Genomic DNA, 27,490 nt, shown 5'->3' with positions numbered 1-27,490 from the left:
CCTGGGCTAGGGGTTGAGACTATCATGATGGACAATACAGATTTATCATCCAAGCCAAACTCTGTTTTTGATGGCACATGTTTTTAAAGGATTTACCTTTAACCCCCAATCTGCCTCCGAATTCTATCAGCCCGAGGAAAGAGCTAAGCTAAACTGAGCAAGCACAGTACTTGGCAAGATCTTACTGAGTGAGAAGAGACAAGTCCACCCTGAACACAACTGTCCAAATGATCTTTCTTAAGAATTGATTTCATTATACTTTTTTATTGCTCAAGCTGACTTCTACTGATTATTCAGTAAGTTTAACCTCCCGCCAATTACAGGTTAACTCTTTAAACGGACACACTTTTATCTGACATTGACCTCAGCCACCCCCTGGCTAGTCCTTCTGCTCTGGGAGGGGCTCACGTTCCCATCCTGTATCTTGCTCGTGTCACTCTGTCTCCTCACCTGGAAAACCTCTGTCCCTTCCAGTGACTCATGTCGTTGGCTTTCAGGGATTCTCCTCTCTAAGAAGCCTTCCTGACCTGCTCTACTGTGCGGGACTTGTCACCACGGGGACCTGTACACACGTCCATCTCTGTTTAGAGCATTCATACAGTTCCCTAACAGAGCCTTCCACCAAACTGCTAAGCATGGCAAAAAACCCTCTGTTTTTTCACTTTTTTGTCTATCTATAGTTAGTTAGCTCAGGAAAAGGTCGGGGACGCAGCAAACACTCAGTGAAATCTTGTGAAGTCAACGAATGGTGCAAAGCATTATCTGCATTTCCCTTGGACCCAGGATCCTGCCTGAGACAGCAGAGTTTGGAGGCATCTGTGAGATAATGGTTTGCAAGGACATCATCTCAAATTTTTCTTCCTATCCCAGAGGAAATCTAGAGGAAACGGGTAAATGTCTCTAAGGCTACAAGCATAAATTCCACTAGGTGACTTGAATGAAGCAAGTGAGGACTGTTGCAGATCAATGCTTCAGCACAGAAATGGACAGCAGACCTTTCACTGGAACAGAAAAATGAAAAGTTCATCCACAAACATTTTAGGACACTTCTCAAGATGCTTTAGCTATTGATAACTTGATCAATTTCAGGTCACCCAGCTGTGTTTCCAGGATGCTTTAATGTTCAAGTTCATTTGGTGAAGGTAGCTTGTATGTTTATGTATATATTTACGTGTGTGTGTGTGTGTGTGTGTGTACGCACATCTGTGTGAATGTATGTATATCTATTTAGGAAGGGCTGGGAGAGGACTGCTATGAAACAGTGGCATGGTACAGTTTATTTGACATGCTTAGTAATTTAAGCCATTTCTGGACACATAGCTCTGGGGTACTTGAATAAGGCTTGTGATGGAACTGAAAATGTTTACAAGAGCAATATAAAAGTATCAAGGCAATAACTTATTCAATTGTGGCTATATGTCCATAATTGTGAACATAATTCACCACGAAAGCTATGAATAATGACAGAATTCCCTAGAAAATGGCCCATATTACAGCTGAATCATCACACTAAACAATGAACATTTAACATCCTTAAGGAATTCCAAGGAGGGACACTAAATCTAACTCACCATATTGAACCATTAGTATAGATTTGGATAATCCCACAACCCACAAAGAAATATAAATATTGGGTTGTCTACATACGGTGTTTTTCTATAGCACATGCAATAAATTTTGGAACTGAATATGAGCACAATGGCTGCTACTTGACTCTGCATTTGCTTTTTTGGTATTTGGTTATCATAGGACTTGTAAAGCTCAGAATGAAATCACATGATCACCACATCTCTAGAATCTGTGTGTGTGCCCTCATCTAGCCCCACACCATCCATATAAACAGAATGATGCTAGCCCAAGCACTCATAACAAGTTACACAAAACCATTTCTGAAAATTGTGCCCACGCTACTGTATTGACCGTTTACCCCCATTTGCCACACAGCTAATGGTTTGTCACTACATTGTTTCTTGGCCACCCTAATCCTTCTTAGTTCCCAAGACTTTTATTCTCAAAATGTAGTAAGCAAATTCCCCAGTGAAGTCCAAAGCAATGAGTTATAATTCTTCATTAAATATTTTGTTTCTGATGAAACCAGAGAGGGAGACAAACCATAAGAGGCTTAATCAAAGGAAACAAACTGAGGGTTGCTGGAAGGGAGGGGAGGGGAGTGGGGAAATGGGGTAACAGGGTGATGGCCATTGGGGAGGTCATGTGTCGTAATGAGCACTGGGTATTATATAAGACTGATGAATCACAGGCCTGTACCTCTGAAACCAGTAACCCATTATGTGTTCATTAATTGAATTTAAATTAAAAATGTTTTTAAAAAATTAAAATAAAATAAATATTTTGTTTCATTTCCAATGACATGTTAAAATTTCTCTTTTGATTCTAAACCCGCCACTCAAAAAAAATTTCTAAGTACTTTTTTAGTTACAAACTTGAGATATTTTTACCTATCTGTCATCTCTCCATGCATTGATCTCTTCCAATATCCTGATTCTTTTACTTTTCTAGTCTTCTAACCTAGGCTTCAAATCCATGGTTTAAATGATCCAAGCAGATCTCTGGCCTGATGGACAACAGTCCTTGGTTTGCAGTGAAGTCAAGGGCTCTTACTAAGTCATATGTTTGGGTCTAGTCCCCAGCCCTTGGTCATGGTGCTTGTTCAGGCTTTGGGATCTCCAGCACCAGATCCTGAATCCTCTGATCATTCCCTTCCCAGCCCTTTGGTAGGGTGATATTAAAAGGAGAGGAAGTTAATCTCTGCCAATTCCTTAGTATACTCCTTATTATTTATAAAAATAGAGGTTTTTAATCCTTTTAAGATAGGGTAATTTCATTGGTAGTGGAATAAAATTCCTACCTACCTTGAATAAAATTCAAATACTAGTAGAATCGTGAAGCATATATTTTAAAGAGGATTCTCATTAATTGGTTAGAGATAATATCTGAAATTAACGTTCATTGCCCTAACAAAAAAGTTTAGAATAAGTACTTGGAATAGAGATGAATAGGAAAAAGCTTTTCAGCATATTCTTTTATATTAACAGCATTATAAGTTTAAACACATTGGTTCTGGTTAAGAACCTTGAAGTTACTTGCCTGGCCAACTTGAGTTTTTGAAAGAATTGTTTTTGTATCACCACAACTTTCAAAAAACGAATTTCACATGTTTCCGATTATAAGTCTTACATGCTTGTTACAGAACATTCAGGATACACTTGCTAGCAGATCAAAGAAAACCCTCCTAAGAAAGACTCATTATTTTGTTTTTGCTAACGCTTTCCTTATGACCACAGATGGACTTCTGAACAGTGTGTAAATTGTTGTAGTCCCGCTATCGATGTGAGAAGAAAACAACCCAAACTGTAACAGGCAGTTTCATCACATAAGACCAACATGAGAAGCTTCAGTGAGGCACGTGGATGAGAAGGTGACAACAAATGGGCTCTCTTGGGGACAATCAACCCCAGAGAGCTCCGGGCTGGGAGAACACCGCCTTGTGATCAGGACTCAGAGGCTATGTGGGAAACAGTCCTTTTGCTAATGCGGGTTCTCCAAAGACAAGTGGGGAAAGACCCTGGGGTGGGGGTGAGGGATGGGGACGGGGTGGGGGGGGGGTTGGGGGATGGGACTCGGGGACTAAAGGAAGCTGTCTGTCCATCCCCTGTCCCTGAGGCCAGGCTGCCAGCATCCTCTTGTCACAGGCAGAGGCCAGGTGGAGGTCTCCCTATTACAGGACCAATATCATTAAGACTAGCCCCTATTGAGAAGGCAGTATCTTTCTTAACCTAGAACATTCCTATTGGAAACTCGTCCGTGTTATTTATTAATATATGCCTTTGGAGATGAGGACAGAAGGTAATAGAGACAGCAAAGCGGTATACACTTGACCCAAAGGTACTTTATTTTACTGAATGCTTTGGGTAGGCATTTTTAGCTCTAATATAAAAGCACTTAAAAGAAATATTGCCAGATACAGTCATTTTAAAATTATCCAAGTCTGAATTAAACAAGGATCATTTATGTCAAACACAAAGCCCAAAACACATATAATATGCTAATTTTAAAAACCTCATATACCAATATATATGAGGAAAAACTGAAAACCAAAAACCAAAACAAACAAACAAAAAAACAACCTCACAAAGCCCTAACTGGTTCTCAGACATCTCTTTCACTACCAGCCAGTTAAGGTGCAGGAAATTTAACAGATTTCAGTCTTAATCTGAGCAAAACACAACCAGTCAGGTAATTCTGCTCTAACAGTACAATCCCAATCATTCTTAATCTATATGTAAATCACTTTTAAATGTTTTGGATTATCTGTATCATTCTTAAATACCGCTCCCTGCTGGAGAGCAGTGAGAACAGAAAGCAGCATTTCCGATTTTTAATTTCATTTAAAAAATGTTTTAAATTATTTATAGCCACGTTAAGACGGACTCTAAATCTAAAAGCATTTGGCACTATAATCAGATGACACACTATGATTAAAACAAACACGTCCAAGTTAAATTGTTATAATTGCTAAAAATACTTACCAATGGAAAACTGGAGGACAGAGGCTGTTGTTGTATTAAGGCTTGTGGTAATCTAGAAGAAGGAATATACCAAAATAAGACAAGATAGAAAGATAGGAGGAGAAAGAGGAAAGGGGATTGAAGAGAGGAAAGAAAGGAGCCATAAACAGAGGTGATATTTACCCAGTGGTTAGCTTATTTTCATCAGTATGTCTGAACATAGACACCTTTCATGGTGCCCTGTGAGGAATAAGCTGTGAGTTCCTGCTTTGACTCTCAGGTCCTGTTAAAAACCATTTTCAGTGTGATCTGCCGGGTAACCTTGGGAGGGCACTTAACTCCGTCCCCTCCACTCACCCTTCAGCCTCCCCTCCAGTTACACCAATAGATCGAGAGTCCAAAGCGAAGGTCATGAAAAGGCTCCCAAGCAAAAACTGGGAGGTAAATTAAGAGCAAGTGAGGAGAATAAGATTATTTTGAAAAGTAAATAGAAATACAACAGCTAAAGTGTATAGGATTTTGTTAGGGGATGATAAAATGTCTAAAACTGAATGTAATAATGACTGCCTAATTTTGTGAATGAACTAATAAACCTTGCGTTCTATAATGTAAATGAATGGCTTGTAGAATATGTGGATTATTTCTCAATAAAACTGTTACCTCTTCAAAAAAAGTAATCAAATAATGAGCCTAGAGATATCCTTCCAATGTATTTCTGTTACTGTCCTTTAATCTCATGAAGAGGCATGCTTAAACAATTTCCCCCTTCTGAAAGAGGAATGATACCTTATTTAATCTGAAATCCATTTAAATTTTAAACAATTTTTTATTTATTCTGTGGAGCACTGACTTTGACCCTTATCAGCTCACACGAGATAAGAATTACGGTTCTCATTTTTGGTGACTTTCTTGTTGGGTTCCTGACCCTTGTAAGCTAATGAATGGAATGCCTCCTGTGATTGCACCTATAAATTGGAGAGTACAACTGTGTTTTCACCATGGCAAAACCAGTAAGTGGTCTTACTTCCGCTTCTTATATATCACAATATAATCCCTAGATTTATCCCTGCACTTTGCTGGCCCCGCTGTGATGGAGTTCACGATCGTGGTTGGGTCAGAAGATACCCAGTTTATGAATCACTGTGGGAATTAGTGGGAAAATAAGAGAACAAGCCTCTGGTTTTGCCAGAATTCAGCTGAGATGTGAGTATCTCAAGTTCAGACGTGTGCTTCCCATTTCTGCATTATTTAGAAAGATAACTGAATGTATGCTTTAAACATGTGACTTTAAAATCCATGAGAAAGCAGAAAAGGTAAAAGAGGGGAGGGCAAGAGAGACTTTATAAATTATTAGATTATCAGTATATATATCAGGTCCTAACTGATTTTAACTGTAGCAAAACACACTGATGTTAGGGTGTCAGAGCAAATTCTCCATTAATTTAAATCCCTCATGATCGCAGATTACGTGCTGAAAGAAAACTGGCCCACCATGCCCAGAGCTCTGTTTCCTGCCCTCTTCCCCTCAACCAGAGTTATTGGAGAAAAATGCGCCAACAGATTTTCTTTAAATAACCAGGATACTAGCTCCTTTCCAAGATTCCTTTAAAAGGAATCTCCACCACCCCCCACCACACACACACAATTTTTACAGTAAGTTCAACTGTTTGTCCTCCTGGTTTTTCCACTTGGATAATTTGATCTTACAGTCCAGAGAGGCACATGAAAATTTTTAGTTTTCACATAACTTGAATGAATGCTCTTTCCAACTCTGATTTTATATTAACTGAGTAAATTCCCAGGTGAATCACGAAACACTCCTGAATGTAAGTTCTTTGAAACAATGGTATCCTCTGTAAGCTACAAGCACCGTGGGTTACTGCTAAGGCTGGTGCATGAAATATACTAGAGAGTCTGAGATACTTATCCTGCTGGTGTAATAAATGACACTGTGTCACCTGCATAATGAGGTCCCACAGACATGACCGCTGCTAGCAAACAGCAAGTTCCTTGGAAGATTGCCAAATTTCAAATTACATGTGCTAACTGAGAGTGAGTGACCCTGGACCTAGATTAGTCATTGATTCTACATTTTTTTTCCCTCCTCAACCAGGGAAGCTAAGGATGGGTAGAATGGTTAAGTCTCATTTCTCTACCATTCCCTTTTAGCTCTTTAGTAAAACATGTTGGCTACAAGGAATAGAAAAGTTGAAGAGAAAAAAGTAGCAGGAAGCATTGCCTATAAAATTTGTTCATCCTATGTTTACATTTGGGGATTATCAATTATTTTTTATCCTTGAGTTCACATACATAATTTTAGTTTGCAAAGTTATTAAGTCTTTATGTCTGATGTTCTCAAAATGGAAAGGGTCTCTTACATGCCTTTTGACAAATAATACAGAGACTATGAATGTCTGACAGAACTTTTCTCCTACCAAATCTCAGTGATCTTAAGTTATCAAATAGACCCCAAATCACAGAAAATTAGTAGGATCACAAAATGAATATGAATTCGCTACGGGCTGAGGCTATTTATTTTGCATGTCTTCTCTGCAATTTTGGGGGTGGGGTTGATGCTGTTTTAGCCCAAACTCCTCCTTGCAACTAAAATGCATTTCCAAGTATATAATAGTTTAAAAAGTAATTTCTTTTAAAAAAGTGGGGGAGGTAGGTCATATAAGCCATCTGTTTCATGCTCTGAGAGAGCATATTTTCTCTTAAAGTAGTGGGTAAGTGGATTCCTCATGACCTTCACTTTGGACCAGCAAAATGAATAAAGCTGGGGTGTCACCACCTGAAATATGGGGGAGACCTCACTGAGTTAAATAAAACACGTGAGGGCTGCAGCCACAGCAGCAGTGGGGACATAATGCCTGGTGTGCCCATGTGACGACAGATGCCACCTCTCACTGATTCTGGCTTTTACTGAAATAAAATGCCATGTGACTGAATTCACAAAATGGGGATTTTTTGCTGGCTTTAAAGACGATATCGCATCAGCCTATCAACGTTCTTTGCCTGCGGCCCTTTGTTTCACAAAATCAGTAAGAATTGAATTTATGAAAAAGAAGACAAATTTGTTAAAAAGTGATGTTTGGGGGGCTGATACCTTTCATCCGTTCTCACGCATAACAGTTTTGACTGTATTCAGTCTTGAGTGCCAAGCAAATATCTGAATTTTAGTAAACACAATAGCATGTTAACTGACAACTGAATTCCTTCCTTTTCATTTGGCTGATCTGTCTTCTGTAAACACAACTTGGGTACAATATGTATTTTTGCTCCTGAGACAACAACACAGTATAAGAATTATTGAAAATTAGAAGTTGCTAGTGTGTAAAGTGTGGATGTCATCCCTGTCTTTATTAATTATCTTCACTCAATTCCCTTGGCGTCCACGACACAATCCTTCGTACTTATGAGGGGAATATAAATCTATGTATTTTTTTTTTCTTTCTTGGATGAAGAAAATTATTTCGGGTATTTTCTCTTTTACTTGAAAGGCTAATCTCACATTAATTATATAATATAATTCAAAGCTAGCCCATTGGGTATATAATAAACTCTAAGGCTACATAAGAAACAAATAAATAAATAAATAAATAGGGGAGAGTGAAAACAGGATTAAAGTATACGTGGGTCAAATAAACTAGATACTTCAGTTTTTAGTTTTAGAAACTGTAGAAATATGAATGCTGGTATTATATCCTTAGATATGTTTATATCTTATTTATCAGTGGAAACAAAAAAGAACTTGCCAAGCATCTCCAGAAATATTACCAAATGGGAGAACATTCTAAGAAAAGCATTTATTCTAAGCTCAATTAACTACAGTAAATTTTTATTTTGTTTTAAGGTTTACAGATAATTAATTCAGTCATGGTACATTATTTAAAAATGCACTAGCAAATTTATTATTTCAAGAAGAACTTCACTGCCAGAGTCACATTTGTCTGCAGGAATATTAGAACACCTTGTTGAGACTTGAATTATGAGCACCTATTATTTTAATTTGCATCCAATTAATTCTGTTTGTGTTCTAACTTCAGCTAAAAACTTCAATTTATCAATGTTCTGCAGCTCCTATCTTTAATAAATTAAATGTATCCATTGCCATGAAAGGGGTATTCAAGCAGCATAAAATAAGAACCATGTTATAAAAATTAATTGACTTTCACTTTGATAACTAAATCTTCTAATTGCCTAGCTAGTTTTTCTCCCTTTCGTATTGTGGAAGTGTCTTCTGGCCACTTTTAAAGGTAATGAATCTGAAATGCAATGTGTGATGTAGGGGTGAAAAATAACAACCTGTTACCGAAAAGCCCCATGATAAGGAAGAGATGGGAGGAGAAAAAGCGCTAAAGCTTGAGCTGAAAATCAGAAAAGCAAAGCGTAAGAGACCCTGTGAGTAGAACATGTCTCGCAAACCAATTGAGCCAGAAGTATAATACAACAATTGCCTTTATACCCTTTCTCAAGAATGTGAAATGTAGTCTTTCTGCCAGAACCAAGCAACAACAAAAAGCTCATTAGCCGCCTGCTGATGGCCAGTAGTTTCATGGCTTTTAATTTAGAATGCTCATCTTTCATTTTACATATAATCCAAGAACTTCTCCTTGGCAGGCAAAGTCTAATCAGTCTAAATTAAAGGATAGTAACCCGCTCCTCAACAATCTGGCATAAACCAAAATTTGTTCAAAACTAGTTTATTCAGTACACTTTCACTTATTTAAAAAAAAAAAAAAGTCAGTGAACTTCCTCTGTGGGTGGGAAACAAAGTTTTAAAATAATGTGATAAAGTTGCTCATCTAACATTTTTGGCTTGCAAAGAGAACATAAGATGGTGAAAAGTAAAGCTTTATATAAGAATTTAGGAGCCATAAATTATTTAAAGATGATATATATGTGTGTCATCTATGTTACACGTATATCATACCTGTATTTTTAAAAAGCCATCTAATCATAATGATGCACCACGTGTATCCATGGATTTTTTACTTTTACATTTGAAAATAAACTATAAAACCACTGCTCCCCATTTTGAGATATTTTTAATAGGATTCATAATATAAATGATGCTGCAATTTCCTATGACTTATGAGAGCATCAAAGAACCTTCCGTTGGTAAAAAGCTCCATAAAGACAGTATATTTGGGAAAATGTACATAAATAGCATGTACTTACCAATTCTCTTGGACCATATGGCTCACAGAAGGTGACAGCATTGCCATGCATAATTGCACCACATTGTTCTCCAATCTCACAGGTGTTACATTCAACCCTGTGAGAACACAGAATGCAACCCCAGTCTGAGAATTAAGCCGTGCAAAGTGGTTTATTGCTCAAGTAAGGAAAGATGGAAGTTACTGTTATTTGGTTCAAATAACATTCTGAGGAAGGTTGTAGTTTTTTTGGATTGTGACATGTTTGTGAAACGTGAAACCAAGAAGACTTGAACTTAAATCCTGGTTCTTTCGGTCACTCGCAACCGTGAACAAGTTAATTTCCCAAAGTTTCGGTCTTCTCACCTGTACGATGAGGATAATAATACTAGCCTAAATCCCACATGAGAATTAAACAAAGAAGTGCATGAAACACTGAGTACAGAACCAATCTCTTATTGGCACTTAATAATGGCAGATGGTGTTTTCATTAGTAATTATGTATAATATATACCATATCCAATACAAGGATATTTGCAAATATTAATGATAAGCAAAGTAATACACACTTAGATAATGAACTGAAACTTGTATCTCTGAAAACAAAAGCTGTTTGACCAATTTTAATTTTCTTTTGAGTTGTTATAAGTGCAAATGTTTAAAATCACCGTCCTCTAATGAATCTGAATGTCTATAAAATACACCATGCTAAAAATAATGGACTCAGATTATATTTAATTTACATATTAATACAAAATATATATGAATTCTAAATCAAGCAAATTTTGGATAGTGAGTTGTTACATTAACCTTGCAAATGATTTAATTAGCTGTATTTTTTATTACTGTAAAATGAGGTGATCAATACAATCTTAGGGCAGAATCTCAAAAATACACTTAATCATGTTTTTAGTAGAAATCGAAGGCATGAAAATTCTAGATTTGACTTTGTATATTTACAGTAACATCTCTGGATCGTGACATCTCAACCTGCAATGATTATATACCTGAAACGGAGATAGGATAATCTATGTTTCCTCTGTCTGAACCTCAAACCACATGTGACCTATATTTCATGCAGAAAGGATATTTTCAGACTTTCACATTCTAGGTGCCAAACATTGTGGAAAGGGCAGAGTGCCCTTTGTTTGGGAGATCACTGTGTTTCAACTGTTGGCTAATTCAGAGAAAGAGGGAGTAGGAATTCCCATTCAAGGAAGAAGACGACGAAAGTGTGAAAAAGATACCAGGTATCCCATAAAGCCAAGAAGGATGGTAAATAAGTAAAAACTTGGCAAATAAATTTAAGTATTTCCTAGGTGTGAATTGCATGGATTAAGTGGTATTATTTTTTTGAGTTGTGTTCCCATAAGCAGATCAATAATGTTAAGAAACTTTGAATATTTTTAGAATAAAGAGAACAATTTCTGATATGAAATATAAAATGTTAGTATCTCCTGGCATCACAAATCTTGGCGGGAGAATTAAATTTTCTCTTGATTACTATGAGCAAAATTCTAAAAAAAAAATCTTTGACATTAGAAGAGACATGATAGTAGCTTCATATAGGTGATAAAAAGATGACTGTTTTATGCCTGACATGTTGTATTCCATAAATATCTATTGAATGAAGGAATAAAGACAATTTCATAAACCGTACTATTATTAAGGCTTGAGGTCTTAGAATAGGACCTGCACATAGCTAACATGATGTGTTATCATTATTATTACTATCACAGATTTCCACCATTTTCATCCAGAACCAGTATACTAGAGTTCTCCCCCCAAAGAGAGCCCATTACATGAACTTATTATTGTTTCTCTGTCTTTAAATTGTACATCAATATTTTCAAGGAATGTGATTGTGATAAAATTAGAGAAGGAGCACAAAAATTCTAGTGGGGTTCTTACTTAGTGATAGATGAGGATTTTTTTTTTTTAAGATTTTATTTATTCACCTGACAGACAGAGATCACAAGCAGGCAGAGAGATAGGCAGAGAGAGAGAGAAGGAAGCAGGCTCCCGGCTGAACAGAGAGCCCGATGCGAGGCTCGATCCCAGGATCCTGGGATCATGACCCAAGCCGAAGGCAGCGGCTTAACCCACTGAGCCACCCAGGCGCCCCGTGATAGATGAGGATTAACTGGTCTCCAAGTCATTATGAAATGACTTGAGAGAAACATCAACTTTGACAGAGAAAAATTTTTTAAGCCTCACAATGGCTATCTGCCATTTTCCTCCAGCGACTCAAAACTAAAAGCTTCATTGTTGGTAAAAAGCTGGAAGATTTTCCTCTAAGATCAAAAACAAGACAAGGATGCCCACTCTTGCCATTTTTATTCAACATAATACTGAGAATCCTACCCATAGTAATCAAACAAGAAAAAAAAAGGCATCCAATTTCATAAGGAAGAAGTAAAACTGTCATATTTTACAAATAATGTTATATTATATATAGAAAACCCTGAAGATGCTACCAAAAAACTATTAGAACCAATAAATTCATTCAGTAAAGCTGCAGGATATAAAATTAACATACAGAAATCCATTGCATATGCTATATAACAAATACACACTAATATATTCACTAATTACAAGCTAGCAGACAGAGAATTAAGACAATAATCCCACTTACAAGTGCATCAAAAAGAATAAAATAAGTTTAACCAAGGAGGTAAAAGACCTGAACTCTGAAAACTGTAAAACATTTATGAAAGAAACTAAAGATGACACAAATATATGGGAAGATATACTGTGCTCATGAATTAGAAAAATACATATTGTTAAAATGTATGAACTAAACAAAGCTATCTATAGATTCAGTGCAACCCCTATCAAAATAGCAATAATATTTTACATGAAACTAGAACAAATAATCTTAAAATTTATATGGAAACACAAAAGATTCTAAATAGCCAAAGCAATGTTAAGGAAGAACAAAGCTAGAGGTACCACAATTCCAAATTTCAAGATACACATCAAAGTTATACTAATCAAAACACTATGATATTAGCACAGAAACAGATTCATAGATTAACGGAACAGAATAGAAAGCCCAGAAATAAATTCATACTTATATGGTCAATTAGTCTGTGACAATGGAGGCAATAATACACAATGGGAGAAGACAGTCCTCTCAACAAAATGCTCAGAAAACTGGACAGCTACATGCGAAAGAATGAAACTGGGTCACTTTCTTACATCAGATACAAAAATAAACTTAAAACTGATTAAAAACATAAATGTGAGACCTGAAATCATGGAACCCCTAAAAGAAAACATAGGCAGTAAACTCTTGGACATGGATCTTATTAGCAATATTTTTTTGGATCTGTGTCCTTAGGCAAGGGCAACAAAAGCAAAATAAATTACTGGGACTACATCAAACTAAAAAGCTTTTTCACAGCAAAGGAAGCCATCAACAAAACAAAAAGGCAACCTACTGAATAGAATAAGATCTTTGCAAAAGCTATACCTCATAAGGGTAAATACCCAAAATATATAAAGAATTCATACAACTCAACACCAAAAAACTAAATAATCCAATGAAAAATGGGCAGAGGATATGAACAGATATTTTTCTAAAGACACAGACAGGGCCAACAGATGTACGAAAAGATGCTCAATATCACTAATCATCAGGGAAATGCAAATTAAAACCAAAAAGAGATATCACCCTTACATCTGTCAGAATGGCTAATCAAAAAGACAAGAAATAACAATTGTTTGTGAGAATGCAGAGAAAAGAGAACTGCTGTGCACTGTTGGTGGGAAAGTAAATTGGTTCAGTCTCCATGGAAAATGGTATGGAGGTTTCTCAAAAAATTAAAAAAAGAAATACCACACAAACTAGTCATTCTACTCCCGGATATTTCCCCCAAAACCCAAAAATATAACTCAAAAAATATTAACTCAAAAAGATAAATGCACCACTATGTTTATTGCAGGATTATTTACAACAGCAAATATGCAGAAGCAATCTAAGTATCTATCAATAGATAAATGGATAACGAAGATCACATACACACACACAAACACACACACACACAGGAATATTACTCAGCCATAAAAAAGTATGAAGGGGCGCCTGGGTGGCTCAGTGGGCTAAGCCTCTGCCTTCAGCTCAGGTCATGATCTCAGGGTCCTAAGATAAAGTCCCCATTGGACTCTCTACTCAGCAGGGAGCCTGCTTCCCCCTCTCTCTCTGCCTGCCTTTCTGCCTACTTGTGATCTCTCTCTTTCTCTATCAAATAAATAAATAAATAAAATATTTTTTTAAAAAAAGAATGAAATCTAGTCATCTGTGACTGCATAGATGATCTAGAAGGTATTGTGGTAAGGGAAATAAGCTGGTCAGAGAGAGACAAATACCATATAATTTCACTTACATATAGAACCTTAAAAAAAATAGAAACAAACAGAGAGATTCATAAATACAGAGAGCTGGTGGTTTCCATGGGGTAGAGGAGGAATGATTTAAGTGAAAGGAACTGAAAGGTACAAACTCCTAGTTATAAAACAAATAAGTCACATGGGTATAAGATACAGCAGAGGGAATATAGTCAATATTACTGCAATAACTTTATATGGTGACAGATGGTAAATATCCTTATCATTGTGATGTATTTCATAATGTCTATAAATGTCAAATAAGTACATTATATACCGGAAACTAATATAAACATTATATGTCAACTCTACTTCAATTTTAAAGATATAAGATAAGCAGATTAATTACTTAATAATAAAAGCATCATTGTTGATATGAAGCCTGAAGCTTGATGTTTGAATTCCCTCAGCAATCATCAATCTATCCACAAATATTGATCATCAGTTTCGAAATCAACTGTATATCAGAAAAGTAAGACACCCTCTTCCCCACAGCTTTTATTAAATGGAAATCAGGTGCAACCTAGAAGTCTGTATATTGTTTCAAGGTGATTCTAACATTGATGGCCTACAGCCTGGCATTGGGGAACCAGTGGCTAGACAACAGATGTGTGATGTGTTTGCAGAACCACTTTGATTTTGTAAGGCAACAGGAGTTAGAAAACCAGCAAACACAAGAAAAGAGCAAACAGGTAACAGCCCTTCTTCCTATTTGGCTCAACAACCCTTCCAGACTTTTTTTCTTAATTTGTTGTGCTATAGATCCAGAAACCTGAAATAAAATTTATAAAGGCATTGATACCCTGTTGAACTTAAAGCTTTAGAATTATCATGTATTTAGAATTACCCACTGGGTTGCTGCTTCTTGGAAGAACAATGGCTTCAACAAGGACTGATGGAACAAATCCATCAACTTTCTACCAATGTCTTTTAAATGTCCTTTGCTCGAATTTCTCACAGTCTGAGAAATTTATTTAATTTATCCTGAATACCCATCCCTCCGGGTGGTCGAATCCAACATACTCTTGGCTGCCAATGTGTTATTTGTTCGTTCATCATTCATTAATTCATTCTTATAATTACCAAACTTGTGTTAAGGACCTATAGGCACTATGGCAAGCTTTAATGGTACAAATACCAATAGAAGAGTGTCATTTTCTTCCAGCAGAGAAACAAGCACACAGTTACAACATAGGGTGCCAATGCAATGACAGTATTTATGGCCTTCTTTCTTTATTCCAGACATTCTAAAGCCCATGTAAATCTCTCATCCTCTCTATAATTGTCAGTGTCCTCATTTTACTTATAAGAACACTGAGCCTCAGAGCAGTTAAACATTTGCTCAAGTCACCCAGCTACGAAGGTGACAGAGTTGCAGTGTGGCCCCGGGTTTGCTAATTCCAACAGGCATCAACATTTTCCATAGCCCCTTACTCCGTAGGTAGGTATGTACAGGTTATGTACCGGCTCTCATGGTACCTGATTCAGACTGAGGACGGAAGGGAAAGTTCCCGAAGGAGAGGGTCTCAGATCTGGTCCTGAATGAGAACTAGAAGTTACTCAAGCAAAGAAGAAAGGTGAGGGTGTGAAAGGGCACAAAGAACACAGAGGGATGACACAGAAGTGGAACTGCCACTTCAGTGAGTTAGTATGACCAGAATCATACTGCTACAAACACAAGGGTGGCAAAGGATGGGGCTGAAAAGTGGGAACCAGTTCGTGGAAGGCTGCCTGCACCATTTATACACAATGCCTCAGTAAATTCATATAAACCCCTGCCTCCATTTTTTAATCCCCTTGAGAGGATGTTTAAACTGAGATTTAGAAATATTAAATGATTGTCCAAGGTTATATACATCTTATAAATTATAGAACTGGGATTCAAACCTGCATTCTATTTCCAAAGTCGTGATACAAATCCAACTTTTAGTAAAATGACTCTGGCAGATGATGGGTTAGAAGTAGAAGAAACACGACAACTGATGTAACACTAGTAAGACGTCGTAGTGCCTTGAAATAAGGTAGAGATGGAGCAAAGTGGGCACATTCTAGAGTATTCTTATTTGACAGAAATTTAATGTAAGCCACACATGTAATTTTCAACTCTCTAATGGCTACATTTAAAAGTAAAAAGGGGGATGTATAGGTGGCACAGTGGGTTAAGCATCCGACTTTTGATTTCAGCTCAGGTCATGCCCTCAGGGTTGTGTGATCAAGTGCTGTACTGGGCTCTGCACTCAGTACGGAGTCTGCTTGAGATTCTCTCTCCCTCTCCCCCTCCTGGGCTCATGCATGCTCTCTCTTTCTCTAAAATAAATAAAATCTTTTTTAAAAATGGTAAAAAGAAACAGGTAAAATTCGTTTCAATATTTTATTTAACCCAATATATTTGAATTCTATTTTAACATGTAATTAATGGAAAATCATTAATGACATAGCTTACATTCTTTTTTCCTACTAAGTCTTCTCATACTAAGTGGGGTGCACTTAAAGCACATCTCAATCCGGACTGGCCACATGTCAAGTGCCCAACAGCTGTACGTGACTAGGGGCTGCCATATGGGACAGCACAACCCTAGAGAATTACGGGGCTTGAAAACTGACTGCTCTCTGGTTCTGCCCATAACTGGAGATGACCTGCTGACAATGGTCACAAGTACCTGAACTTCAGAGAAAGGAGATCATCACTGACACGACAGTTTAAGTGGTTGAAATCACTGGAGTGCATGGGAGTCAGGAAAGAGGGAAGGATATTATGAAGTGAGAAGAGAAGAGATCCAAGAATGGATCCCGAGGGAACAATTCATCATACTGTCTCTGGTCTGGTTTGTGGAGAGCTCTAACCATCACCATGACCTTTCAGCGTATAGCAGTCTGAGCCTATCTCCTCTTCCTTTTCCATGACTATTGGCAGCGGGTTCGTTTTGGTTCCTAAAAATCTGTGCTGCTCATCAAGGTGACTTCCCTAATAATGAATCTATAACATGACCTTCCTTATGTTTTTTCTATAAAGTTAAGCATTGTAATACTATGCATATGAATGCCATTATCAAAAAGGAAAAGATACCATAATTTCATCATGAAACAATGATCTTGATGGAGACTAGACAGTACAAAGGGCAACTAGTGCTCATGGGTTCCCAGAAGAAGTGACCCATGTCAGAAAGAGAAGGTGAGTTTCGAAAACCTACAGATGTAAACAAACATTCAAACTGTGGCCTAACAACTGAATTTTCTCAGGGAAATGACAGGGTTTGTAAAGTTAGGTATCATATTCTTCAGAGATTGGTGGGAAGAAGGAAGTTTTAAATAATCCAGTTAAACAGACTTTTATTTTTCAATTTAAAAAGGAATGTGACCTCCTAGGCTAAGGATTAGAAATGAATTGTTTCTCTGCCTAATAGTTAAAGTAATACTTTCCCTAATCTAAGAAAACTTCCCCCTTCTTTTCCTTTTTCCCAATATGAAAAACAGAATATAAGAATTTGACAAATACCATGGCGTATCATATGAACTGTATACCTTGAAATACATTCTGCCATGAGCAGTGTGATTAAAAGAGATTTTGAAGGAAATGCTTGCTATCCCCAAAGACCACGCAAAGCCTGAATCTATTAAGCGCTCTCTGAACCCATTTATCACACGCTTAGTTTCCACATGAAGCTTATCTATTACTAGAGTTAACAGATCATTGCACGTTCGAGTTAGAGGGCATCTGAAATATCCCCAAGTCTCGTCACCCTTCATTTTACAAATGATAGAATAGGACTAGAATTCGGGTTTCCTGACTCCTTGTCCAGCATTCTTCCCAGGCCACTCTAACACAGTCAGTAAGAGGAAAGAACTCTAATCCCCTAGAAACAATTTTCACTGAAAAAAAAATGTTAGTCATTCTTTTTACTGTCAAGAGTTTAATTTGAAAAGCTATGATCATTTTTCTTATAAGTTTTTTTATTTGATAAAAAGATTTTGTTATGAAAATGTACAAAAATAAGTAAGATGTCGTGGACTTCACAGGAAATGTTAAGAATGAATTTGAAGTACATCTTCAAATTCAATGTTCTTTTGCTTATGTACAACCTTAGATAATTCTTCACTCTTTTAAACACAGACGAGCACACTTATTTTTCACTAACAAAAACATAAAAGGATCAGTAAACATAAAGGCAGGTACTTGTTGACCAACACATCTAAGGTCAAACTATAAACATAAAGAAAAAAAAAAGAGAAAAAAATTAATTTATTTTTATTTTTTTATTGTGTTATCTTTGTCATCATACATTAGTTTTTCATGTAGCATTCCAAGATTCGTTGTTTACGTGCAACACCCAGTGCTCCATGCAATATGCGAAAAAAATTTTAAAAAGAAAAAGAAATGTTTTGAACCAAGGTTTTGTTTTTTACTGTAACAAGGTCCTTGGCAATTTGAAACTTGTTATTTGGTGTCAATTCTCTATCTTTGTTTTTTATTATTTAGGTGGCTGTGTCTGTCTGGGATAAAGAATTATATGTGATGTGCATTTTTGCTGGAGAGCGTATACTTCTGAACGTATAATTATGCTTTCAATCCTGATTGGAAAACTTATTAGGCTGGAAAACACGCCAACCACCCATTCTGTAGGCACAGAGGAAGCTGAAGTGGAATGTCCCTGGAGGACATGGTCCCCATGTAAGGCAGTGACTCACATAGGACTTTAAGGACACAGGAAAGAGGAGGAGGATTAATGAGAAAATTGGGCTCCTTCACACAACAGAAGATTTATGAATGGTTGGTGGTGACATCATCCTCCTAACAATAAATAAATAATTGAAACATTATTTTCTCAAGAGCAGTCTAATTACATGGCTCATTCTTCTTTCTGGAGCAGAGTGAAATCACTTTAGCCTTTAGTCAGGCATTCTGCTGAGACAAGTTAATCACCTGGAAAGTCACTGACGATCAGTTATCATCAAATTCTCATTTGAGATACATGCCGTTTGTCCCCAAGATCGAGGACATCGGATGATCTCTCCAGAATTTATTGCCTCTGAGTAAGTCAGTGCCTGAGACTCAGCCTCCAAGAAGCAATCCAGCATTCTACGAGCCAGAATTGTTTATCTACCAGCATTTCCGAGTGGAGATATTAAAATAATTTTAATATGAGCACTGACTAGAAAAAGTATTTGAAAATGGAAAAAGGAAAAGAAAAATCTCTTGACCCCAAGGATAACATGACTTTTCTCTCTGGCACCGCTCACACTGCGTGTCTGACAGAATCTGATGTGTGAGTCTGCAAGGCAAGGCCAGATGAGGGATGGTGAATCCACCAGAGTAAAGGGGGCCCTGAGGGCCATTTGGTAGCTGGGCAGTCCACTGGCTTCTTCTGAAGACACCAGAGCTCCTGGTACTTTCCACTCAAACCTTAACAATGAGAACATTCAACTTTTGACCACATTTTACAAAAAAGAGACAATGTTTCATAATGAAAAGGGCATAACTATTTTCTTGTGAAAGATTAAGCTTTTAAAAAACCCTCTTCTCTTTGTAAATGTGGAATATTTTTAGAAAAACAGCAAGGAAATTTCACTCTATAAGACTGAGAATAATATCACCTTCAACGATGTCATGCCTTTTTTTTTTTTTTTTTTAAGAAGCTAACACATGCCCTCGATGTGAAAATGACAAACCCCATTTATGGCTCATCCTCATTACTTCTCACTGAGGAAAGGAAGAGAGCTCTTTTTATTTCACTAGGGAGTTTTAAATTTTGATCTCTCTTTGTTAACAGGTACAATGACAAATACTATTTGGGTTGAAAATAACCCTTCTAATATCCTACTCCTGCATGCAATATTCTGACCTCCTACTATGGTGAATTCCACTACATGCTGCTTGAAGAAATATTTTCTCCCTTGTTTCAAATGTACTTGACATTTAATTCTATTGAGTGAGCTCTTACTTCTGTCATCTAAAACAGAGATTAAAGAAGGAGATAATAAGCCTCAAGATTCACACCTTATTTTATTGGTAGGACACCTCCTGGTTAACCTTTCTATTGTAGAAGAAGCTTTTCCCCAGAGCAATGACATCATGGTAAGAGAAGAAGAGGAAGGAGGGGGAGGAGGCAGGAGAGGAAGGCAAGAGGAGAGTTTTGTAATAAGAGAAAAAAGTTATTAACAAAAGAGAAGAAACAGAAAGAGTGGGAAGAGGTGAAGAAGTCAAGAGGGAGGAAGTGAGAGAAAAAGTAGAGAAGGATGCCATAAGATCAGAATATTGGATCAGAGACCCTAAAAAATTCAAATTATAATTGTATAACTCACAAATAGATACATTAGAGATTCTGGCAAAGATGTCTTATCTCAGAGAAAAGATTTATTTTGCCTGACTATTCACATCTATTTATGATCTCCCTTGGTCACCTGCTCTTGAAAGAAAATGGAAGGTTTATACTCTGTGTTCCACTATGTAACGCAGAAGTCTATGAGGTCATATGTCTTCTACGTGATCAGCATTACCAACAAAATCCGCCAGAAATCCTTTAGCAGTGCTGTAGAGCCCTTGCTGTCCATGGTCAGTCCTCCCCTTCACCCATCCCTGTCTTCCAGGCTTCCTGCCCCTGGGCCTCCTGGACCTTGAACAAAGTGGATGGCCTTTTATGCAGTTTCCTTCCCATTGACACCGCTCATCAGTCTATCTTTTTATTTTTCTGATTTCTTGGAAACCATTTACATTGTGGTTCTCACACTTGCCTACTAAACGGGGGTCCTCTCTCTGTTTTTTGTTTTTTCTTGGGGGGCGGGCCTCCAAGATACCAATGAACCAGGAAGCAATTTTTCTGCTTGCTTGACTTGTTCTCTCTTATGGGCTAAGCTTTTAGTCACTGAATAAAGCTCCAGCTAGAATAACTCACCCCCTCCCATCCTTAGACCTCAGTCTTTTTATAGTCTTTGTTCAGACAGTCCTTCTTTTCAAACAAAATAAATTGTGATCAGCCAAATCACCATGTTTTTGCTCTATTTCAGAATAACTGCTCCAATAAATTAATATTTTCAAGACAATACGAGTTGCAGCAGACACGTGATCTCCCTTCTGCTGGTTCTGTCGTATGATCGATCCCAGATACAAATGGAAATCTTCTAGTCTCTTCTGGATTCAAGCAAACTTACACAAAGTTACCCATGGCTTTAGCTTCTTTAGCTATAAACTGAGGGGCTTTCTGTATGCTAAACCCACGGACAGAGGTCTTCATGTACCAGAGGACCTGAGAAAACTTCATTTGCATCTTTCCTCCTGATGTCTCATCTTCCTTTGGCATCACAACCTACTCGCTGAAGATGCTTGTTCTGAGGACTGACTCCTGTTCTTCCCTGGTCTCTGCTGAAAAGGACATCTCTGCTATTATTATTGTGCTGGAGGGAAAACATCTGTTGTCATCAAGTTGCCATTTATCATCATGTTTCCTAACAGTCCCACGTTTCCCACTAGAACATCAGAGCCTAGTGATATTACAGCCCCAAATGCCTTCTGTGATCTTCGAAAACAAGCATTAAAGGGATAATCGGTTAAGCAAAACAAGGATTCCTGTTTGACTTTGTAATTGCTTGGAGGATAAAGGCACTTCCTAAGAAAACTTAAGTCACTTTTCACAAATTATTCACTTTCTAGTTCCTTTAACTTTCTTTTGCTCTGAACTCTTCATAACCACGAGTTATGAACCAATAATGTCTCCTCTTTCTTATCTTTTCTCATTTTCTTGTTATTGCTGAATTTATTCATTGAGGTAAATTTGGACAGAGTGACCTGTACAAACCTCAAGCTTTGACAAGTGCACACACATCTATGTAACCCAGGCCTCTCAAGACATATACAACAGGGCACCTAGGCGGCTCAGTCATTTAGCGTCTGCCTTCTGCTCAGGTCATGATCTCAGAGTCCTGGGATCAAGCCCTACATGTGCTCCCTGCTCGGTGGGAAGCCTGCTTTTCCCTCTCCCACCTCCCCCTGCTTGTGTTCCCTCTCTCGCTGTGTCTCTTTCCGTCAAATAAATAAATAAAAAATCTTAAAAAAAAATATGTATATACAACACATTCGTTACCCCTAGAAAGTTCCTCCTGCCCTTACCAGTCAATCTCTCTCTTATCCTAGAAACAATCACTGATCTAATTTCTAGCATTTTAGATAATTTTTACCTATCCTAAATTTCAGTGGAATCACATAGTAAGATCAAATAAATGAAATCTAAAAAAAAAAAAGAAGAAGAACTATTCTGGGTCTGGCTTCTTTCATTCAACCTAAAGTTTTTGAGATTAAATTGTGCTGTTTCAACTATCAACAGTTCATTCCTTTTTATGGCTGAATAGTATTCCCTTGTGTGGTTATGTCACTGTTTATCCATTCTTCTGATGATGGGTACCTGGGATGCTCCCATTTTGGGGCAATTAGTTATGTTTCTTTTTACTAAAACAAAACCAAACTTGTGCTCCATTCATATGAAATACTGGTAGTGTTTATATCACGTGAAAAAGTTTAATTTATTGAAAGGAACTATGGAAGTACAGTCGATGTACAAGTGGTAGATGCTACAGTGAAATGTTAATGAGATAAAGCCTATTTTTAGGTCCTTCATTTCTTCTAACTGTAGCTATATGAGGGTTTTCTTCTCACTTCCCCTTTTTTAAAAAAAGGATTTGATTTATTTATTTGAGAGAGAGAGTAAGCGAGAGAGAGAGCACAAGTGGGGGGTGGGGGAGCAGAGGGAGAGGGAGAAGCAGATGTCCTGCTGAGCAGGGAGCCCGATGTGGGGCTCGATCCCAGGACCTGAGCTGAAGGCAGATGCTTAACTGACTGAACCACTTGGGCACCCAGTCATGTCCCTTTTTCTGGAGGTTGAGTGATGGCTTCTATATGAATGAGACACTCCTGATCCCTTCCATCATAGTAACACACTTGAAATGATACTGGAGACTTGTCAGCAGTGCTGATACTGCTCTTGCCCCCTCATGGCCAGGGACACAGTCGAATGGATGAAGTCACCATTGCCGTGTAGAGGTAGACTTCCACGTGGTCCAACATCAGGGCACCGGAGAAGTGAAGAAACATAACTCTCAACAAACCTGAGCCACTGCTATACTCCTCTGAGGGGGCTTTGTTGTTCTCTCCCTTTGTAACTTGACATGTCATCTCTCATTCAAACAAAACAATCAAAAGTGCCTGGGGGGAGGAGTGGGGGACAGCCGCTTCCTGGAAGAGCCCCAGAGATAATGGGGGAACAAAGAGCAGAAGGACAGACACTCTGCATTTCGGGGAGGTAGAAGGACACAAGCTGCGTGACAGTGTACCGGAGCACAGAGTCGCCAAGATGCCCAGGGGCCCAGATCCAGGAGCGGCAGCGCAGTTTCCTGGTCCTCAAGTCGGTATTAACACAGAGCCCTGCCCTGAACGAATGGGTAGGACGAGGACAAAGGCTGTCTGTGTGGACCACTCACCAAAGACTAAATGAGACAGGGAGACGCCATGGGTATCAGCAGGACAGATGACTAGGAGCCCAGAGGTATACCCTCATACCACCCCCGCCTTGAGCCAGTAAGTCCTCTGAAACTTTCTTACAACATCAGGAAAATGGAAGAGGGTTAGCCAAAGGTGACTGAAGTTAAGTTTTCATCACTGGTAGGAGGTGGACAATAAAAAGAAATTAAGTTGGGTTATGAAAGAATAAAGAAAGTTTTATTTCTCTGATGCCCAAGTTTGTGGAGAGAATTTGTAACTGCCGCACTTGTGTAAGCATAAACAATTTCTGGAAGGACTGGCGGAAACGGCTCACAGTTGTTGCCCCTGGAGGAAGGCAATATAGGTGCTGTGTGGGAGGAAGGCTTATTTTTATTATTTATTTTTTTAAAACATGATTAGACTTTTTGCCAAGTAAGTTTATTATTTTTTAATGAAATCTAATATTTAAACTAAATATATAAAACATTCAACATTGAATCGATGGAAAAAAAAAGTTTCTTGGCTCTATTCCAACTGCAGCCAGACACTTGGAATAGTAACTGGGCTGTTATGTTCATTCATAATAATAGTCATGTTGTTTTATGGTCCTTGTTTTTTATGTACAGTGTTTTGTACATGAGATAATAAACTTGGCTATCAAAAATTACATGTAATGGAGTGAAAAAAATTGATTTTATTAGATGACATTAGTGGAAGCAAATAAGTTGTGAGCGATTAATTTTTAAACGGCTCTACCTCTCCCTCACTGGGCAGACGTGACTTCAGTTTCTTAATTTATTCTTTAGCTTGTCCTTAAAAATTACAAATTAAATAATGCATATGATGATTTTTAAACCCCGGGGCAGAAACATGCTTATAAAAGCAGTACGTTTTTCTCTTGTGGCAAATTCCCCGGTGATGTACTTAGTCACAGGAATTTGGCCAGCAGCCCTGCCCCAGACCCTCTGCTCTATGTGGTAGGAGGCACAGAGGCACAGAGTTCCAGACTGGGCAGCAAGGTTTTCTCCTTCCCACATTGTCCAAGTTGCCCGGTGATTTCTAATTCTGCGGGGTCAGGGGGAGAGAATCAAAGACAAGATCACAGAGAACAAAACTCATATGCCGGTACGCATTCTTAGAAAAGGGATTTCAGGAGAGTCAAAACTGCCTATAGAAATCCAAAAAAGTAGGGCTTCCTTACATTACTTGAAAAATTTGACTGGGATGTCTGATTTTATTGGCTGCTGGTTTCTGACTTAAGGGAGTTTACATCTATTTTTAAGGATTCTGAGACAGTGTCTATCATCTTTTTTCTCCTTCTCTGTGATTCTACTCTATTTTCACAAATATATGACCCATATATTATATAATACAGATGCATTTACTCTGATGTCTGTTTTTCATCCAAATATAGTGAGGGAAGACTTGAGGACTCATTTAAATAAATTGGTTGAGAACTTTTTTTTAAAGATTTTTATTTATTTATTTTTCAGAGAGAGAGAGAGAGAGCACAGCCAGGGGAGCAGCAGGCAGACGGAGAAAGAGAAGCAGGCTCCCTGCTGAGCAGAGAGCCAGACGTGGGGCTCAATCCCAGGACCCTGGGATCATGACCTGAGCCAAAGGCAACAGCTTGACCAACTGAGCCACCCAGGCACCCTGACAATTTTTAAGCTAATAATGACTTGGGATCTCATGTGGGCTTAGAGGAGGCAAGGAGAACATTGCACAAATCAGCACAGGGGGAAGAAAGGAAGAAACAAAGAAGGAGCAAGAAAAGGAGAGAGGAAGGAAAGCAGGGTAAGAGAGCAGAGCAGGTAAGGATGAAACAGAGAAAGAAAGAGAAAGAGGGAAAGAGAGAAGAGAGAGAGAAGCGAAGAGGGGAAGGAACTACATTTTCTGAGAACCTACGATACCAGGCTTGACACCAGACCTTTGCAGCCAAAGGTCTCATCAAACTAGAATGAAGCTGTAAAAACCATATTTACTCACTTTTACTGACCAGGAAACAGGCTCAGTGCGGTAAAGGAGCCTTGTCACTTTTCTCAAGGTACCCAGCTGGCCCATGGAGAGCTCAAGAATCAGAGGAGACACGCCTGACATCAAAACCTCTGCCACCTTTTTGCTCAACAAAGTCGTCTCTCAAATGATGAGAGGTTCATAGTGGGGAGTGTTTTTGGTTTTTTTTGTTTGTTTGTTTGTTTTTGTTTTTGTTTTTAAAGGGACTACGTGAAGGAGACTGTGAGCAGTAAGGGTTCAAGTAAAATTACTCTAAGTATATTTGATAGAAAACAGAAGTACGTGGCTTTTTAAAGTTAACAAAATTTTTTTTTAAGTGGGATAAACCATAGCTTAAGTGAAGGGGACACAAAATCCATAACTTCGGTCAAGGAAGCATATATCAGATCAGTCATGAAAATGGGTGAAGCAAAATCAATCATGTTTTATTGATTTCAAAAACAAAAGAATTTGAACCACATAAAAGTCACATTTTGTATCTGTCAAGAAAATTCGGTGAAGACAATGAATTAGCTTGACAGAAATGAACTTGCCTTGAAAGAAACAAATCATCTGATAACATCTATATTAATGGAATATAAAAAACCCAAATGTCAGGGGGAGGAAGAACTTTTCCTGGGTACAAGCAGTGCTTAGAAAGTTTCACTGGCCTTTTCTTAATAAAGATTTTCAATTTATTTTAAGAAACTTATATTTAGGATATGTTCACAGGGAAATGAAATTTTATTGTTAAATTATTTCTTAAATGGCAGATAAATTATGAGACTTTATGACTCTGTCCAGTCTGATTTTTACTATATAGTACATAGATCATTCTAGAAGACAGAAGAAGAAGAAAAAAAAAGACAGAAGACATTCCTCCATCTAGTATTGAAGCACAAGCCCTCTCTATATATCATCTTCAATGCTCAGGTCAAGGGTTACTTTCTCCAAGAAAATCCCACCAGAGTCATCTTTCTCTTTTTTGGAACTACAGTACCTATGCTATTTGTACCCCTCTATTATACTTAAAGAATTTCTATCCTGGATCATATGGTTTTTAAAAATATGTTCTTAGTATATCTTCTACTAAACTGTAAGCTACTTGAGAAGAGGAACTATATGTCTTCTAAATTTATTGTATCAATAAAATGATTATTGCTTAATATTTGTTGAACAGTAAAAATAAAGAAAAACAGACATGAATATTACATGCTGACATTTGAGGATGGAATTCTAGTCTTTTTAAAATTTTTAAATTTGAGTAAAGTAGACACATAATGTTACATTCATTTCAGGTGCACAACATAGTGATTCAGCTTCTGTATATTCACGCATAGCTCAAGCATAGCTAGCTACCACTTGTCACCATACAATGCTACCACAATATCACTGACTATATTCCCTATGCTAGAAGGAATTTTATTCCCATTCCGTAGCTAGAAGCCTGTATCTCCCACTCTCCTCCACCATTTTGCCCATCCCCCCTTCCCTCTGGCACCCATCAGTGTTCTCCGTATTTATAGGTCTGATTCTGATTTTTGTTTATGATTTGTTTGTTCACTTGTTTTGTTTTTTAGATTCCACATATATGTGAAATCATATAGTATTTATCTTTCTCAATCTGACTTATTTCCATTAGCATAATACCTTCTAGGTCCATCCAGGTTGTTGCAAATGACCAGATCTCATCCTTTGTTGTGGCTGTGTAATATTCCACCACTCACTGTCTCTCTCTCTCTCTCTCTCTCACACACACACACACACACACACACACACCCCTTCCTTATCCATTCACCAATCAATAGACATTCAGGTTACTTCCATATCTTGTCTATTGTAAATGATGTTGCAATAGCATTGCATATACAATTTGAATCAGTATTTTTCACTTTCTTTCTTTGGATTTTGGTTGTAACTTGAAAGTTCACTTTAGAGCTTCAAATTTA

General features: G+C 37.7%; 1 protein-coding gene across 3 annotated transcripts in view; it reads right to left on the bottom strand.

Moving 5' to 3' along the window:
- Nucleotides 1-27,490, bottom strand: part of RELN (reelin) — a 511,932-nt gene that overhangs the window by 243,278 nt on the left and 241,164 nt on the right. For all 3 annotated transcript variants that reach the window (XM_044245854.1, XM_044245853.1, XM_044245852.1), the window contains exons 7-8: nucleotides 9,714-9,810; nucleotides 4,551-4,602 (exon numbers count right to left, since the gene is read on the bottom strand). In XM_044245854.1, the coding sequence (XP_044101789.1) occupies nucleotides 4,551-4,602; nucleotides 9,714-9,810 (149 nt within the window). The remainder of the gene's footprint in view (nucleotides 1-4,550; nucleotides 4,603-9,713; nucleotides 9,811-27,490) is intronic.

This window comes from Neovison vison, chromosome 4 (genome assembly GCF_020171115.1).
Source record: "Neovison vison isolate M4711 chromosome 4, ASM_NN_V1, whole genome shotgun sequence".
Lineage (NCBI taxonomy): Eukaryota > Metazoa > Chordata > Mammalia > Carnivora > Mustelidae > Neogale > Neogale vison.
Note: the sequence above shows the minus strand (reverse complement) of the source record. Positions and strands in the feature narration are given on the sequence as shown.